This window comes from Pleuronectes platessa, chromosome 2, assembly GCF_947347685.1.
Source record: "Pleuronectes platessa chromosome 2, fPlePla1.1, whole genome shotgun sequence".
Classification (NCBI taxonomy): domain Eukaryota; kingdom Metazoa; phylum Chordata; class Actinopteri; order Pleuronectiformes; family Pleuronectidae; genus Pleuronectes; species Pleuronectes platessa.
This window is the reverse complement of record NC_070627.1, coordinates 5,621,106-5,637,636: the sequence shown is the minus strand read 5'-3', so window position 1 is coordinate 5,637,636 and position 16,531 is coordinate 5,621,106. Positions and strand designations below refer to the sequence as shown.

Sequence of the window (16,531 nt, the reverse complement as noted above, 5' to 3'; positions counted from 1 at the left end):
TATTTAACAGTGCAAGATTATTGCTTGGGCATTACCTAAATAATTGCCAATAAATTGAATCATCAGTTTACCAATACATCTCCGGTATCCATGTTCACAGTGGGTGTGTTTTGGGCGACCTGGTGGTCACGTGACCACATTATGCCGGACAACACTCAAACATGTCATGGCTTCATAAACACACAATCTAGACACACACATACAAAAGATGGTACAAATAAGAAATATATGAGGCGACAAGCTGCTGAGACACTTTCAAAGACACGGTGCTGTTTGATTGTTTGGGCTGCGATGACTAAACAGACCAAACGAGTGGAGCCTGTGTCGTTGATCCTGAAGAGCCGGCAGCTCATCGCTCAGCTGCTTCTCCTGGTCTGATCACACAGGTCTTCTGACGATGCTACGGCAACTTCCAACACAACACAACTGTCTCAGTTCATCACACAGACACACACACACACACTGAGTCGTATGCCCTTTAAGCACCAAACCATGGAAAGAACTAATCATGAGAACGAGCATTTTTAACTTCCTTTTATTATTAATAAATTAAAAAGTGCGGAACGTTGCAAAAGAAAAAGAAAAATTCCAAATTGACGAGTTTGGAATCCAAACTTGTCAATTGTCTTCCGACTCCTCCTCCGCCTCCCGCAGCCAGGTGAAGAAGGCTGTGACGGTCTTCAGGGCCACGCCCTTATCCAGCTGATTGGCCGGGTCTTTTCTCGTCCCCGACTTGCAGAATGCGTCCTCGTCGTACATACACTCGAAGAATATCCGGAGGAGGTCTGGAGAACAAATACATGTCAGTCATCGTTTCAGCTGTGACGAAACTGAAATAAATCTCATTTTTCTGTGAGGTGAGACCAATTCCTAATGTTATCAATTCAAGTAATGGGATTTGTATCTAGATAAGAAACCAAAAATTGATGTATTAGAAATAACTGAAGACGGCATTGTGTTTAGCAAAAGTTATTTGGAGTGATGTTCCTCAAATGAACGAATCAAGTTAATGTCAGTGGAGAAAAAATTTGAGATTCAATGTTTTAATCCAAACTTTTCAAATGTCCTTAAAAAATAGACGGAAATATGAAAATCTCCAATTCCATATAACAAGGCGAAGTTCTTCTGCTGATGAGAATCATGTGACAAGAACTAAAGCTCCAGAAAAGCTACTAAATGGACCTTGTAGTGAGATTGAACTGTTCCACTGGTTGGATCACAACTGAGAACTTGTTACACAGTTTATTCTTAAGAAACAAAGAAAAGGGATGATGTGTGAGTTTCATTTGGAGTGAACTCTGACGCAGAACTTACTTGGAGGATGATCGAGGGCGACGATCAGCGACTGAAGTTCCTGAAGAGCATGCAGCTGTCGCTCACTCTCTGAGTTCCGGTACTGGAGCAATACAGGTAATCTCTTTTGAATGAGGGCCGTGTGCACTCGACAGTTGGTGTTATCTGCACAGTGAAGAAGGAGGCAGATTAATTTCATTCGCTCGGCAAGAGAATACATATTGTAATCAGCGGTGCGATTTGAGCAGAGGAGTCTTTGCTCCGGCTGGTGGAGAGCTTACCTTTCACTGCTGCCTTACACACAGCCGTCATCAACGCCCTCAGGTAGGGAGACGAGCTCAGGTGAGATTCAGCCAGGTTCTCCTGAGAAACAGAGAGATCAGAGGAGGAGGAGGAGTAAAAACACAGCGTCTGTCAAATTCACGAGAATCAGCTCAGAAGTGATGACACTGAAGAGCAGTAAACACAGAGTTCAAAGTATGTAGATGTGTAACTAACGTATTTCTGGTCTAGAACTGGAGCTTATGTTTTCATTTGTTTAGTCAGTTTGTCAGCAGGATTCATCAAAAGCTACTGAAATGATTTCCATGAATATTTGTGGACCCAGGGAGGAAACCGTAACATTTTGGAGCACAGGTGGATCCAGGAATTGTATTGATGAGATCTTACCAACAGTCGTGGACCAACATTAGCTTCAAGGTCCGAAATATAATTATATTCAGTTACTTTACAACAAGGTGTAACTTAGCCCCACTCTGTCTGCCCTTCAGGATTTTTACTACTAACTCGCAGAGACTGGTTGATTTCACTTTTCGTACCTTCACACATTTGGGTTCGAAGTGTGGGTCCTGTTGAGGAGTGGTGTCAGCAGGCAAAGCGGCCTCTCTATAAGCAGGACTAAAGACACTGCTGCCCTCTGGCTCAGATTTGTGCTCTGAGACATTCGGTCTCCTAGGCACAGCTCCCTCTGGCTCGCTGTCTCTTGGCGGCTCCTCCGGGGTTGGACTCTCCAGCAGCTCCTTTGAGCTGCTTCCCCTGGTGTACAGATCAGGCTGAGACGGTGCAGAGCTCAGCAGCTTTGCGCTGCGCTTTCTGTTCTTCCTGCGCTTCCTGCCTGTACGGCTACGAGTAGTGGGGGACGAATAAACAAAGAATCAGGAAGGATGTCAATGTAAATGAGAAACTCTGAATATCAAGCTTTTCAACTAATTTGGAAAATACTACAAATTATTATCAGTGACCTAAACAGAAGCGGAATAAAACCCTAATAACAAAACTGATTTTTTAAGTCAATGGAAACTAGTTAATCAGAGTTATAAATATCCTGCTAGCAGGAGAGATAAATATCAGAATCACAGACACTCTCCTCATGTTTCAGAGAAACCTAACACCAACAGGATCTTTCAAATCAGACAGCGTTGTCATCTCATACCTTCCCAGAGTTGTCCTGGCTTCGATGTCTGGGTTCTGTTGAGGAGTGGTGTCAGCAGGCAAAGTTTCAGAGGCGGCCTCTCTGTAAGCAGGGCTAGAGGCTTGGGGCTGCAGTGAAGGGGGGGGCATGAGAGAAGGTTCAACGGCGACTGTCTCCAGCTCAGTCTCTGACTCTGCAAGGCTGTTCAAAGCCAAGGGGGCTGCTCCAGACAAGGCAGCCAGAGTTCCAGGGGCGTCTAAGAGAGGCTTGTCTGTGTTCAGAGTCTGAGGTGGCACCAAAGAGGGTTTCAGCTCCTCGACTGAGGACAAGTGAGAAGAGGCTGGTTCCTTGGCTGAGAGACGCTCACTTGAGTTGGCCGCTTCAGGTGGGTTGGCCTGCCGGTTTGGCGCATCCTCTGGAAGAAGGAAAAGTACAGATGAATACATGTCTTCAGAATTCAATCAGCAATAGGTAATATTTACACATAACAGTTCTTCACATATAAGTAATGTGAAATGGGCCAAACAGTTACAGATCTTAATTGAATTGAATGTGCTGATTTGGTCACATGAGAAACACATGGGACTGAAATTTGTCATATCACAGATCCTAATTAATGGAGATATGGGCTTTCCAAGATGATTATTTAGGGGTAATCTGACTTTGACTGGTCATATCTCCTTTAACATGAGAAATAAACAACCACAGTCACAACAGTGTGATTAATGGCAGAGAGTGAATGTGTCAGTATTATCGTCCTGTCTGTCCGGTGTTGGACAGTGACGTGCGTCTCACCAGGCTCTCGGACACTGCTGCCCTCTGGCTCAGATTCGTCCTCTGAGACATTCGGTCTCCTAGGCACAGCTCCCTCTGGCTCGCTGTCTCTTGGCGGCTCCTCCGGGGTTGGACTCTCCAGCAGCTCCTTTGAGCTGCTTCCCCTTGTGTACAGATCCGGCTGAGACGGTGCAGAGCTCAGCGGCTTTGCGCTGCGCTTTCTGTTCTTCCTGCGCTTCCTGCCTGTACGGCTACGAGTGGTGGGGGACGAATAAACAAAGAGTCAGGAAGGATGTCAGTGTAAATGAGAAACTCTGAATATCAAGCTTTTCAACCAATTTGGAAAAAAACCCAAATTAATATCAGTGACCTAAACAGAAGCGAAATAAAACCCTAATAACAAAACAGATTTTTTAAGTCAAAGGAAACTAGTTAATCAGAGTTATAAATATCCTGCTAGCAGGAGAGATAAATATCAGAATCACAGAGACTCTCCTCATGCTTCAGAGAAACCTAACACCAACAGGATCTTTCAAATCAGACAGCGTTGTCATCTCATACCTTCCCAGAGTTGTCCCGGCGTCGAATTTGGGGTTCTGTTGAGGAGTGGTGTCAGCAGGCAAAGTTTCAGAGGAGGCCTCTCTGTAAGCAGGACTAGAGGCTTGGGGCTGTAGTGAAGCGGGGGGCATGAGAGAAGGCTCAACGGCGGCTGTCTCCAGCTCAGTCTCTGACTCTGCAAGGCTGTTCAAAGCCTGCATGTTTGGCGCATCATCTGGAAGAAGGAAAAGTACAGATGAATACATTTCTTCAGAATTCAATCAGCAATAGGTAATATTTACACTTAACAGTTCTTCACATATAAGTAATGTGAAATGTGCCAAACAGTTACAGATCTTAATTAAATTGAATGTGCTGATTTGGTCACATGAGAAACACATGGGACTGAAAATCTGACTGGTCATATCTCCTTTAACATGAGAAATAAACAACCACAGTCACAACAGTGTGATTAATGGCAGAGAGTGAATGTGTCAGTATTATCGTCCTGTCTGTCCGGTGTTGGACAGTGACGTGCGTCTCACCAGGCTCTCGGACACTGCTGCCCTCTGGCTCAGGTTTGTGCTCTGAGACACTCGGACTCTGTGGCTGAAGAAACTGGAGTTTCTGTTTGAGTGGAGACAACATTGATATGGTGAGGAAGTATAGAAGAGAAGGACGGCGTGGAAACAAAACAAAAAACATTAGAAAGTTCTCAAACAGCTGATAGATGGTAACAGAGGGTTTCCCTCCATTGATATTTCTTGAGTCTTGATGAGTGTTGACCTTCATCACTGACCTGTTGTGAGATGAAAGCCTGGACGTCCTCTTCCTCCGGCAGAAGGTCAGTCCAGTTGAGGCCTGATTCTTCCCACAGAGAAGCCACAGTACGATGGCCCTGTGGAGACGAGACCAGACAACGTCACAAACCTATGCTCTGAAATGTCTTTTCTATTACGTCTAATTTACAGCAGGGAGAAATATTTCATTCATAAACTTACTTAATGAATTAGAAAATATTTGCTTCAAATCAAAAGATCAAATCAGCCTAGTTGATTTCAATGAGATTTTTCATTTTACTGGTTTATAATAATTATAACAGAATCATTATAATAACACTGAAGGAATAATACAAAAAAATGCTACAGTGAACTCCAGTGCAGTGCAACAGTAAAAATATTTCAATATAGATTGTATACAAGTCAATAATCTATGTGTATTTAAATTATATCTACAGCTGAGTCACTGGTTATAATCCACCTGCTTCATAATGAGAACAGGTAACCGGAAAAAAGAGTGAAGAACAGACTGAAGTGTTTCTTACCATTTGATTGCATAGTATGAGCAGTATTTCAGAGATCAAGATCCCAGCTCTTCCCATAGGAAGCAAAGGTTTGCTTAATTCACTGTGAACAAACAGAACATGAAAGAAATTTAAATAAATCTTAAAAGTCTGAGCAGATCTTTACTTTATACACAGCTTAGTTTAGAGCAGAGTTCATCACAGTCAACACATTTGTGGTCTCATACCTAAAGAGCTCTCTCATAGAGAAGCCCCCCTCCTTCAGCACAGGGCTGAGCAGCTCGGCCAGGTACAGCCAGATGTGGGGAACGTCGATGGCCATGTCGTCCGCTTGCTCCAGCGTGTCTGCAAACCTGGGAAAAGACACAAGGACGTTGTGGTTAGGAAAAAGAGCCGCTCTGAAAAACATAGTCAATATAAATTCAGTAAGTTAAGAAGCAGAAAATGTTTACATGTTCCCCAAAGAAATAAATGAACGACAACATAGTCTTTTAGAAAACCAAAAACCACTGAAAATTGACCGTCATTCTCGCTTATTCTGGTATCGACATGTTTTGAAAAATAATTAGCAGGAAGATAAATGGCTGGACAACATAAAATAAATCTTTTAATTTCACCCCAGCCAATGTAGAAGGAAAGGCTGTGTACATTTGCAAATACTATGCAAAGACCTCTGTTAAGAATGACACAAAGATGCAGAAGCATATAGTCAAGTGCCAAAAGTTTCCTCAGGGCTCAAATCAGCCTATGACAAAACAAAATGTTTATATTTATGTCTGTATATGACAAGGTAAATACAGTTAGTATAAATTAGCCACACAATGTCCAGTTTATTCCCGTATATTCCCGTATATTCCCGTATATTCCAATGAAAGGTGCCAGCTTTTAATATTCCCGGAATTTTGCAACCCTAAGTAGAACTGAGCAGGGGAACTGACCCTTTGTAGAACTGGGGTTTGGGCAGGATTCCCTTCTGCGCCAGCTGGAAGAGGAGCTGGCCCAAGTGGTCCCGTGTGATCTGACTGCGCTCCAGAGTCGACTCCACCCCCACGCGTATGAAGATGTGAGACTGAGAGCCCAGATCAAGTTCCACCACACACTGGACAGCCTCCTGCAACAAAACAAAGACGCATGTTCAAGACTTATACTTTAATTCTTCCCTTTAAGAAGGTTTATTCTATGAAATCGAAAAGAAAAAAAATCAGTTATCAGTTGAGTGGATCTCAGCACCTTGAAATCTTTAAGGTGCAGGAACTCGTCGATGATGGACTTGCACTTCCTCTCGATCTCCTCCTCAGACCGAGCAGGTTTCTCTCTCATCTGGACAGGCTCAGGTTTCACTGTCGATGCAAATAAACAACCAGAGTCACAACAGTGTGATTAATGGCACAGAGGGAATGTGTCAGTGTTATTGTCTTGTCACTCCGGTGTTGGGCATCAACGTGTGTCTCACCAGGCTCTCGGACTCTGCTGCGCTCTGGCTCAGATTTGACCTCGGTGACTTTCGGTGCAGAGATCAGCGGCTTGTTGCTGCACTTTTTTTCTGTACGGCTACGACTGGTGGGGAACGGATAAACAAAGAGTCAGGAAGGATGTCAGTGTAAATGAACATAAAGCTTTCTAACCAATTTGGAAACTACTACAAATTATTATCACTGCCATAAACAGAGAGGAAACAAAACCCTAATAACAAAACTGATTTATTTTTTAAGTCAATGGAAACTAGTTAATCAGAGTTATAAATATCCTGATAGCAGGAGAGATAAATATCAGGATCGCAGAGACACTCTCCTCATGTTTCAGAGAAACCTAACACCAACAGGATCTTTCAAATCAGACAGTGTTGTCATCTCATACCTTCCGTGAGTTGTCCCGGCGTCGATGTCTGGGTTCTGTGGAGGAGTGGTGGAGGGTTGAGGTGAGGGGTCGAACTGCAGCACAATTTTGAAATTGTTTTACATTATTAAACTCATTATACAAATCATTATGTATATTGTTGAATTGATTTACTCTGAGTTGAGGGCGTGAAATCGTGGGCGTGAGGAAAAAGCAGGAACAAATCGACACAAATGCCCGTGTTATGAGGCTTTTATCAGTAATAAGTAGAAAATCTAAGAAACTTGTTTACCAATATCTGTATGAATCATAAAATATTACATATTTCTGATTATACAAGAGAAACTTAACAAGTCCTGACTCTGCTTTAGGTTCCAGCTTTAATTCAAATTCAAATTTCAAATCTCTCAGATCAAACTATCATTAAATCAAAATTAGTTAAGTTATTTAAATGTTTAAAGTCTGTAGCCAATTCTCCAGATTTTACCCGGAGGTCACGCCTGACAACGGCTTAAGTTTCCATGGAACACTACCAGTTAACACATGGTAATTGTTTGTCATTGTTTTTGTGATTCCATGTAGAGATATGAGCAAATCAACTATGAGGGACAGAAAGTAAATAGCAGCTTCATGTCTCCTGTAGCAGTGCATTTGTACAAACCTCACAGTAGAAGGTAAGAAAAAGGTAAAATGGTAAGATCTGTGTCGAAGCCTCGGAAAGCTCGTCTCACCTTGGAGATCTTTGGGATCTTGTTGGGGTCGATGGTCCTGCCATTCTTCCTCATGGGCACAGTGTTCCAGGTCTCCTCTCCCTGTACTTGCGGATCTCTCTGCTCCCTCTGCTCTCTCTGCTGTCTCTGCTCTCTCTGCTGTCTCTGCTCTCTCTGCTGTCTCTGCTGTCTCTGCTCTCTCTGCTCCCTCTGCTCCCTTGGATCTGTGGAGACACACCCACACAAAAAAACAAGAAACAAACAGGGAAATACAGGTTTAAGATTAGTTCACAGGAAATACAGTGGAGTCAAACGGCTGTGAAAGTGGCAGACAGAGTGACATTTCTGAATGTTTTAGTGGCATGCTGCGTTACAAGATGAAATATTATAGGTCAGCTAGCAGATGGGAGGGAGCTAGGGGGCTTTCTGTCTGCTGTTGGGCACAATAGCATCTCTGCAGGCTATAGGGACAGGAAGTCTACAGCCTGGCTTCCTAAGTCACTATAGCTGTGCCAATGTAATTCTAAACCTTAAAGAGGATTTAGACTGCAGGCCTGACCTGGCCGTCTCCTGGTGTCCTTGAAGTACAGTTGCTGCTGCACTTTTCTCTGCTCCTCTTCCTCTTCAAGCTTTGCCTCCTTGTGGATCTGATCAATTGTCTTTGGACCCTGGTTGGCTCTTCTTGACACCCATTTGTGCTGAAGAAAAACAAATGTACAGAACAACAATGACTTCAAACCTGAATCAGACAGATTCTGTAGTGTTAAACAGATGTCTTAGCTCAGTCAATCACAGAGGAATATTCTAATGACTGGGGTCACACTGATGAATTCATTAAAGATCAATAGTTATCACGTATTCCTCAGGTTTCAACCATTTTTCCCTGTTCGTTGTTTCTATGGAATTTTCTTACATTTCTTCGCCATTATCTATGTATCTATCTATATCAGTCCTTCTAAAAAGCATTAGAACTCCTTAACAACAGCAGTGTAGATATTCATTAAACAGAATAGGACCAGAATATATAGTATCATGTTCCTGGTCATCAGAGAGATCGATGAAATAAATCTCTCTGGTAAAATCCATCTTACGTTTAAGAATTTGATTCTTGGACTCTTTACAATTGTGCAAATGAAAGAAAAATCACGAAGACCCACTCACCAATCTCAGGTCTATGGTGTCCTGCAACATGAACCTTGTCCGTGAAGACGTCTTCCCCTCTCTGATGATTTTTTCCATCTGCTTAAAATAGTGATCCATCCGAGGCTGGTGAGACACAGAGGGAGAGAGACGGTTAATTTGAGACATGAAAGTCATGTTCAGCATGTCTCCATTCAATCTACCAGACAGCAGGTTGCAGATACTATTATTTTCAGAGTTGACCAATTGTCCAGTTTATCACTTGGAACAGTCCTGACCGCCTGAGATGAAACCGGAACATTTCATCAACAGCCGTAAAAGCCGTAAAGCTTCCGTGCTGAGGAAACGACCACAACCTACTTGTAAGCAGCTGCTGTGGGATTGTAAATCAGAATCACCTACTAAATAACTTATTTGACATTTCCAGAAGAAAACATCTTAGTGGGATGAAAGCAGAGACATGAACTGATCTTTGGCTGCCCTAATGTCAAAAACACTGCTGACAAAAAGTTCTCATCACATCTTCATCCCTGCAAACAATGCATTTCTCTTAATATTTGTTTTGAAAGGGAAACCAGCCGCATATTATCCTGTAGATTATATTCAAAGTTTTCAATCTGTAGCCCCTCAGACCTTTCTATGACCGTAATAAAAGAAATTTAAGATTTATGTAAAATGTACAACCACCAGCTCACCTTGGCCTTCACTAAATCAAAGTCCTTGCCGATTGTGGTGAGCAGCCTGCAGAGACACTCCAGGGAATCTTCGTCGTGGTTCCCCAGCAGCTTCACCACGCAGTCGTGCATGATGGCCTCCGTTAGCATCTTTAGCTTGAAGAGTTCACCAATGAACTTTATGTTGCTGATGGATCGCCGCCGGGCAATGTCCTTGGCCACCTGCAGCTCTACCTGAAGTCGGTCACGCTCCGTCTAATGGGACCAAGGAAACAAACCTCTTGAACAGAGTTGAAACAGAAACTAAATGATGTTTTGGTAAAGATCCGGTGTCACACTTACCGATGCAGCAGAGTCCAGCTCCTTCTGCTTCCTCTCAAACACCACATCATCCACCTTGTCTCTCTCAAATTCCTTCTGGCAGCGGCTTAGCAGCAGCTTTTGAAAGTTCACTGTGTTGTTGGGAGCGTCAGTGATGGGCACTTTGAGCTGCACATGAACAGTAAGTGGAATGAATTCAGTAGAGAACATAAGCATTAGAATAAAATAAGTAATGAACTAACCGGGTAAAAAATTTTCAGCGGTTTAACATTTCTTTTTATATTTCGCAAATTAATATTTTCGTATCTGGATTATTTAGATTTTAATGACTGATATATTTTTAAGGTTATGTTATCAAATGATGGAAGACAGAAAATGTAATAGTTTCTCTAGAACTCTTGTTAATAGTGTCTATAATTAAGGATATGCACGTTTAATAAATTGTGTTTTAAAGGATTATTTGTGACTGATTTTCAAACTCCTTAATAAATAGTATCGTCTGGTGTACACTCTAGAGGCATCAAAACAATAAAACCTCATCATCACACTGTACTGAATTGTGTTGCTTTTCACAGCATTATTCTGCATCAAGGCAGAGCTGAATATGAACCAATTGATCCATTTGCTGCATAAACATTTAGCAAATTGTTGACTGCATATTGAGACACAGTGTGCACACCCCTCCAATAGACGGTTTAAAGATTACACTTAATTCCTCCATCGTGTTTTTGCATCTGATGAATGTGGCAGTTTACGAAAAAGCTATATTTAAGTACTTCTCCAAATCCAAATCAAACAATTACATTGCAAACACAAGACTCTCGTTCCAAAGTCGACACACTTCTCTGCTCAACTAAGCGACCAGCTTACCGTGGCGAGGCAGCGGCACATTTTCCCGTAGGCCACCGAGAAGCTGGGCTCGTCGATGGCCTTTTCAAACACCAGCTCAATGACTCCTTTGAGCCGCTCCTCAGTGTCGATGGTCAGGTCCCACACCTGCTTCACCAGCTGGCTGAACTTCTCCGGCGTCAGCTTGTTCAGGATGCTGCGGACCTTCTTGAACAGGTCCTGAGGGAGTAGGTCATAACAGGTACTTAAACTCTGAGGTCATCGATCACAAACACCAATCTCTCACCACACGGGAAAAACTACTCCTGTTGTAAAGCTACTAGTAATACGGAAATTAAATACTCACAATGATTTCCTATATTTACAGATTTAAACAACATTTTTACTGGAATTTCCAATACTTTGAAAATCTTCAATCACGTAGACTAACATTTATTATCAGATAATTCTGTATATGTAATTTCTATATATGCCCACTGCTTTGTGGATTTCAGATTGTGTATATTTGGTCGTACCTGTGTTTTGTTGGACTCTGGTTCCGCTGGGAGGCTTTCCCTCTTCATGCCTGGTTTCCAGGCATTCTCTGATTTCTTCAGCTGAACATCGTCGTGCAAAGACAGGCCCATGATGATCTTCCTGGGTGGTGGTCGCCGGGCCCCAAGGTTTTTAAGCTTAACACAGGAAAAAAGGGAAAAACAGTATTATTACCATGACTCAATATCTTTTAAAGAAAAAGACAGGGGGGAGCCAGAGAGAATGAAGACCAAGGTCGGAAGAATGGGTAGATACAAAAATAAAAGGGTCGAAAATAGATAGAAAAAGAGAGAAAGGCTAGGGTGATATGTGATCAATATTTAGCATGGCCCTTGAAGGAGATTCTAAATATTGAAATGTTCCTTGATAGGAAAAAAGGTTCCCCTACCCCTAAATGAGAGCAACCATCAACTGTAAACAGGTCAGTGTGTTTCTTTCACCTGTGCAGCCCGCAGGTAAGGGAAAGGCATGGGTGCCATGGGCTTCATGATTGGCTGATTAGTGCGGTATACGGCTAGAGGAGTCTGTGAGACAGGCTGTTTGGAAGACGTGTTTGTCGGGATGGTGGGCCTAGCAGTTGTATCTGAGTCCTCTGGAAAAACTGTAGGTAAGATGGGAGAGAAACACAGAAGACATTAAGAACGATCCCAGAGACAGCTGACTCATTTCTGCAGGCTGCCATGCTTTGATCTAAAGTACAAACAAGTTCAGTTTTTTAGACGACTATTCTTCTTATGTTTAAGTCAAAGTTCAGATGGACATCTATTAAATAACATTATATACAATTCCAAAAAGTTTTACGAATAACCAGGGAATAATTACCTGATGATGTGTCTGTCACGTCTCAGTAGCAATCTGTTGGGTTTCTGATATATCACCTAGCCCTTGATCTTTAGTGGACAAAGTCAAAAGCCAAAGTTTAGCAAATAGTACAGGGAGCTAGGCACAAAAACCATATCAATAATTATCGTAATATAGTTCTCATCAATAATTGAATAACTAAAGACATTCCCTTATATCTTTGTCTTCTGACACTGGGAAAAGATATGGTTATGAAGATGATGGTGGAAGAAGAGAAGCAGGAGGGAACTTACAGTTGGGTAAATTACCAGATGATGCGTCTGTCGTGACTGTAGCAAACTGGTGGGTTGTGAGGAGATGTCCAGCAATGAGGGAGAGAAGGAATGATGACAAATAAACGTCAAAGGAATAACAGAGGACATTATAGGACAGAGAGCATCACTCAGGAGAGAACAAATATCTGCCTATAAAACTACAAAAAAAAATGAATTGTGTCATTTATCATGATAATTCCTGATATATCACCTAGCCCTTGATCTTTAGTGGACAATGTCAAAAGCCAAAGTTGGCAAATAGTACAGGGAGCTAGATACAAAAATGATATCAATAATTATCGTAATATAACTCTCATCAATAACCAAATAACTAAAGACATTCCCTTATATCTTTGTCTTCTGACACTGGGAAAAGATACGGTTTTGATGATGATGGTGGAAGAAGAGAAGCAGGAGGGAACTTGCAGTTGGGTAAATTACCAGATGATGCGTCTGTCGTGACTCTGTAACAAACTTGTGGTTTGTGAGTAGATGTCCAGCAATGAGGGAGAGAAGGAATGACTACAATTAAACATCAAAGGAATAACATAGCACATTATAGGACAAAGAAAAATCTTCCTTTAAGCCGAGGCGCATCTTGGACAAAGAAAAATCTTCCTTTAAGCAGAGGCGCATCTTGGACAATCTGAAATGGGGGGGGGGCAGATTATTTTAGAATTGAACCCTAACAATGGATAGAACAGATTTAAGATCATTTTCTTTATGGTCTGTATCTATATAGTTGTTTTCTAGTCTTGTAAAATTCTAAAATCACGACTGTTTGCTGTCCTGGCTCCTAAATGGTGGAATGAGGTCCCCATCGACATCCGGACACCAGAAAGTTCACACATCTGCCGCAAACTAAAAACTTACCTCTTCCGACTATACCTTGAATAAAAATTTGAAACTAACAATTTAGTAGCACTTAAAATGCACTTACTTATAGCACTTTGTAGTTTTGCTTTATTTTTGAAGAAATTGTACTTTCTTGATTCTTGTTGTTCTAGGTTTGTACCCTCAGGGTTGAATGCACTTATTGTAAGTCTGTTTGGATAATAGCGTCAGCTAAATGTAATGTAATGTAATCTTGTGGAAATGCAACGCTGCGACCATGAGGAGCAGTCTGCAGTTATCCAGCAAAGGTAAGGATCATATAAAAGTGATATCAAAGTGAAATATCGCAGTGTTCCGAGTTGACAAACTCTTTCTCTGGTTGAGACTCACTCTTTCTTCTCTGTGCCCTTTCCTTCCTTCTCCTCCCCGGCTTCGACATCGGCCTTCTGCTCTCCGTTCTCTGTGGGCCCTGCATCGCCTGCCCCCGCCTTGCTGTCACCCTCCTTAGTCTCGGCCTCCTTGGTTGAAGATGCTGGCGGCTCCTCCTCCGTGGCTTCGGGCTCTGAGGGGGAGACAAGGATGAGCTGCCCTCTTTTTTTAAACTTAAATTATAGTTAATAGTGAACCGAGGACCCTTTAAGTATTTTTTGTATCCACTGGTAGATGTTCAGCATCTCCTTTAGTTGTGACAAAACTAGATAATTAAAGACGTCATCCATTGTTTTCACCGCTGTCAAATTACAACTGCAAAGGGGGAGCAGCACACTAAGTGGAAAGAAGCAGATTGGGTCAGAGAAGAACCAATTACATTTGGAGCAGATCTGAATTGGGGGGGGGGGGGGGGGGGGCAGATTATCTTTTAATTGAACCCTAACAATGGAAAGAACAGACTTATGATCATTTTCTTTATGGTCTGTATCTGTATAGTCGTTTTCTAGACTTGATGACCTCTCAAAGTGCTTTAGTACTGTTCTTGCCATTCAACAATTCACACATCAACATGCAGCACTTTCTAGATGAGAAGGTGCAAATTTGGGGATTTAGCACCTAGCCCAAGGACACTTAGGCATGCAAATGGGGAAGACTGGGATTGTACTGGTAACCTTCTGGTCAGAGGGCGACCGCTCTAGCCCGAGATAGTCATCTGTTGACAGTCTTAGTGTTTTCTCAGGGGATAACTCGTGGAAGTTGATGAAAGGAGAGCTCTGGAGCTCAGGTGATGCTCGACCCCGGGGGCCTCACCTTTCTCTGCGGCAGTGGAGGGGGCCTTCTCCTGGGTCGGAGGCGCTGCTGTTAGGCGTATCGGCATCACACACACGGGATGAATCTGCATGGAGGAGAACAATCAATCAATCAATCAAATTTTATTTGTATTGCCCATATTCACAAATCACAATTCGTCTCATAGGGCTTTAACAGGGTGTGACATCCTCTGTCCTTAACCCTCAGCAAGAGTAAGGAAAAACTACTAAAAACCCTTTTAAGAGGGTAAAAATACGTAGAAACCTCAGAGAGAGCCACATGTGAGGAATCCCTCTCCCAGGACGGACAGAAGTGCAATAGATGCCACGTGCAGGAAAACATCATCAAGATTAAAGTTTTCAAGATTAAAGACTAAAGTCTCTAGCAGCATTTGATGAGGGTAAACATCCCGAAGGACAACCCCAACATGACATGCCAAGCAGTTCCGCTGCGATCACAGTCCATGGCCAGCAACCAGCAGGACCACCATCCACCATCCAGACCAGACGCAACTCCAGTCCTCAGTCACCGTCCACCGCCACCCACCACGAGCCGCCGCTGCGGTCCTGGTCCAAGGCCCGTACCAACGCGACACAGGCTCCGCCACCACGACCCCCGGTGTGCGATCAACAAACCGCAATCCATGGTGCGACCACAGAGGCCCTGGATCTGCGGGTGATAAAGCAAAGGGATTCCGGGGAAGGGGGATAGGGATGGAGAAGAGGAAGGAGAAGCTGGAAAGAGAAGCTCTGTGTGTCATGTGTCATAAAATAGAACAAGTAACGTTCTGGCGCACTAATTAGCTCTAACTATAAGCTTTATCAAAAGGAAGGTTTTGAGCCTACTCTTAAACGAACAGATGGTGTCTGCCTCCCGAACTGAAAGTGGTAGATTATTCCAAAGGAGAGGGGCTTGATGGCTGAAAGCTCTGGCTCCTACTCTACTTTTAGAGACTTTAGTGACAACAAGTAGGCCTAAATTCTGGGAGCGGAGTGCTCTAGTGAGTTTATAAGGTACTAACAGCTCTTTAAGGTAAAAAGGTGCTATATTATTAAGGGCCTTGAAGGTGAGGAGAAGAACTTTAAATTCTATTCTAGATTTAACTGGAAGCCAGTGTAGCGATGCTAATACTGGAGAAATGTGCCCTCTTCTCTTTGTTCTCGTTAGGACACGTGCTGCGGCATTTTGGACAAGCTGTAGAGTCTTTAACGACTTACTGCTGGAGCCTGATAATAATGAATTACAATAGTCCAGTCTCGATGTAACAAAGGCGTGGACTAGTTTTTCTGCATCTTTTTGCGAAAGGACATGTCTAATTTTTGAAATATTACGCAAGTGGAAAAAGGCGGTTCTAGAAATTGGTTTTAAGTGACTATTGAAGGATAAATCAGGATCGAAGATCACTCCCAAGTTCCTGACTGTTTCATTGGAAGCAAGGGCAATGTCGTCTAGCGTAGCTATATCATTAGATAATGTATCTCTAAGGTGTTTGGGGACAAGTATTATAACCTCTGTTTTGTCTGAGTTTGATAAGAGAAAATTGCGGGTCATCCAGGTTTTTATGTCCTTGAGACATGCTCGAAGTTTAGTTAATTGATTACTTTGTTTGATAAGTATAACTGGGTGTCATCCGCATAGCAGTAGAAATTTACCGAGTGTGTCCTGATAATGTTTCCTAGTGGAAGCATATATAATGAGAATAAAATTGGGCCAAGCACAGATCCCTGGGGAACACCATGGTTTACTTTGGTGCGCACAGATGACTCATCATTAATTTGCACGAAATGGGAGCGATCAGACAAGTACGATTTAAACCAGTTAAGGGCGGTTCCATTAATGTTAATTAATTGTTTGAGTCTTTGTAATAAAATTTGATGTTCAATTGTGTCGAATGCTGCACCGAGATTTAAAAGAACGAGGACAGACACAAGTCCCTGATCTGAGGCTATTAAAAGGTC

At 42.6% G+C, this 16,531-nt stretch overlaps 1 protein-coding gene and 1 long non-coding RNA gene across 2 annotated transcripts; both read right to left on the bottom strand.

Annotated features, from left to right (window-relative positions):
* Positions 1-609: 609 nt before the first annotated feature.
* On the bottom strand, positions 610-11,790 carry LOC128459926 (eukaryotic translation initiation factor 4 gamma 3-like). Its single transcript, XM_053444889.1, has 22 exons — positions 11,785-11,790; positions 11,364-11,519; positions 10,870-11,067; positions 10,015-10,167; positions 9,700-9,933; positions 9,026-9,130; positions 8,424-8,562; positions 7,886-8,088; positions 7,176-7,249; positions 6,772-6,875; positions 6,549-6,658; positions 6,257-6,429; positions 5,546-5,671; positions 5,340-5,421; positions 4,802-4,913; positions 4,040-4,250; positions 3,515-3,729; positions 2,726-3,119; positions 2,112-2,415; positions 1,575-1,656; positions 1,315-1,458; positions 610-785 (listed from the first exon to the last, which is right to left on the bottom strand). The coding sequence occupies exons 1-22, from the start codon at positions 11,788-11,790 to the stop codon at positions 619-621; spliced, it is 3,492 nt and encodes a 1,163-aa protein (XP_053300864.1). The 3' UTR covers positions 610-618.
* Positions 11,791-11,828: 38 nt separating this feature from the next.
* Positions 11,829-12,565, bottom strand: LOC128446949 (uncharacterized). The gene is made up of 3 exons (XR_008339636.1): positions 12,477-12,565; positions 12,205-12,272; positions 11,829-11,983 (listed from the first exon to the last, which is right to left on the bottom strand). It is a non-coding gene; the product is annotated as an uncharacterized LOC128446949 (long non-coding RNA).
* Between the last annotated feature and the right edge of the window lie 3,966 nt (positions 12,566-16,531).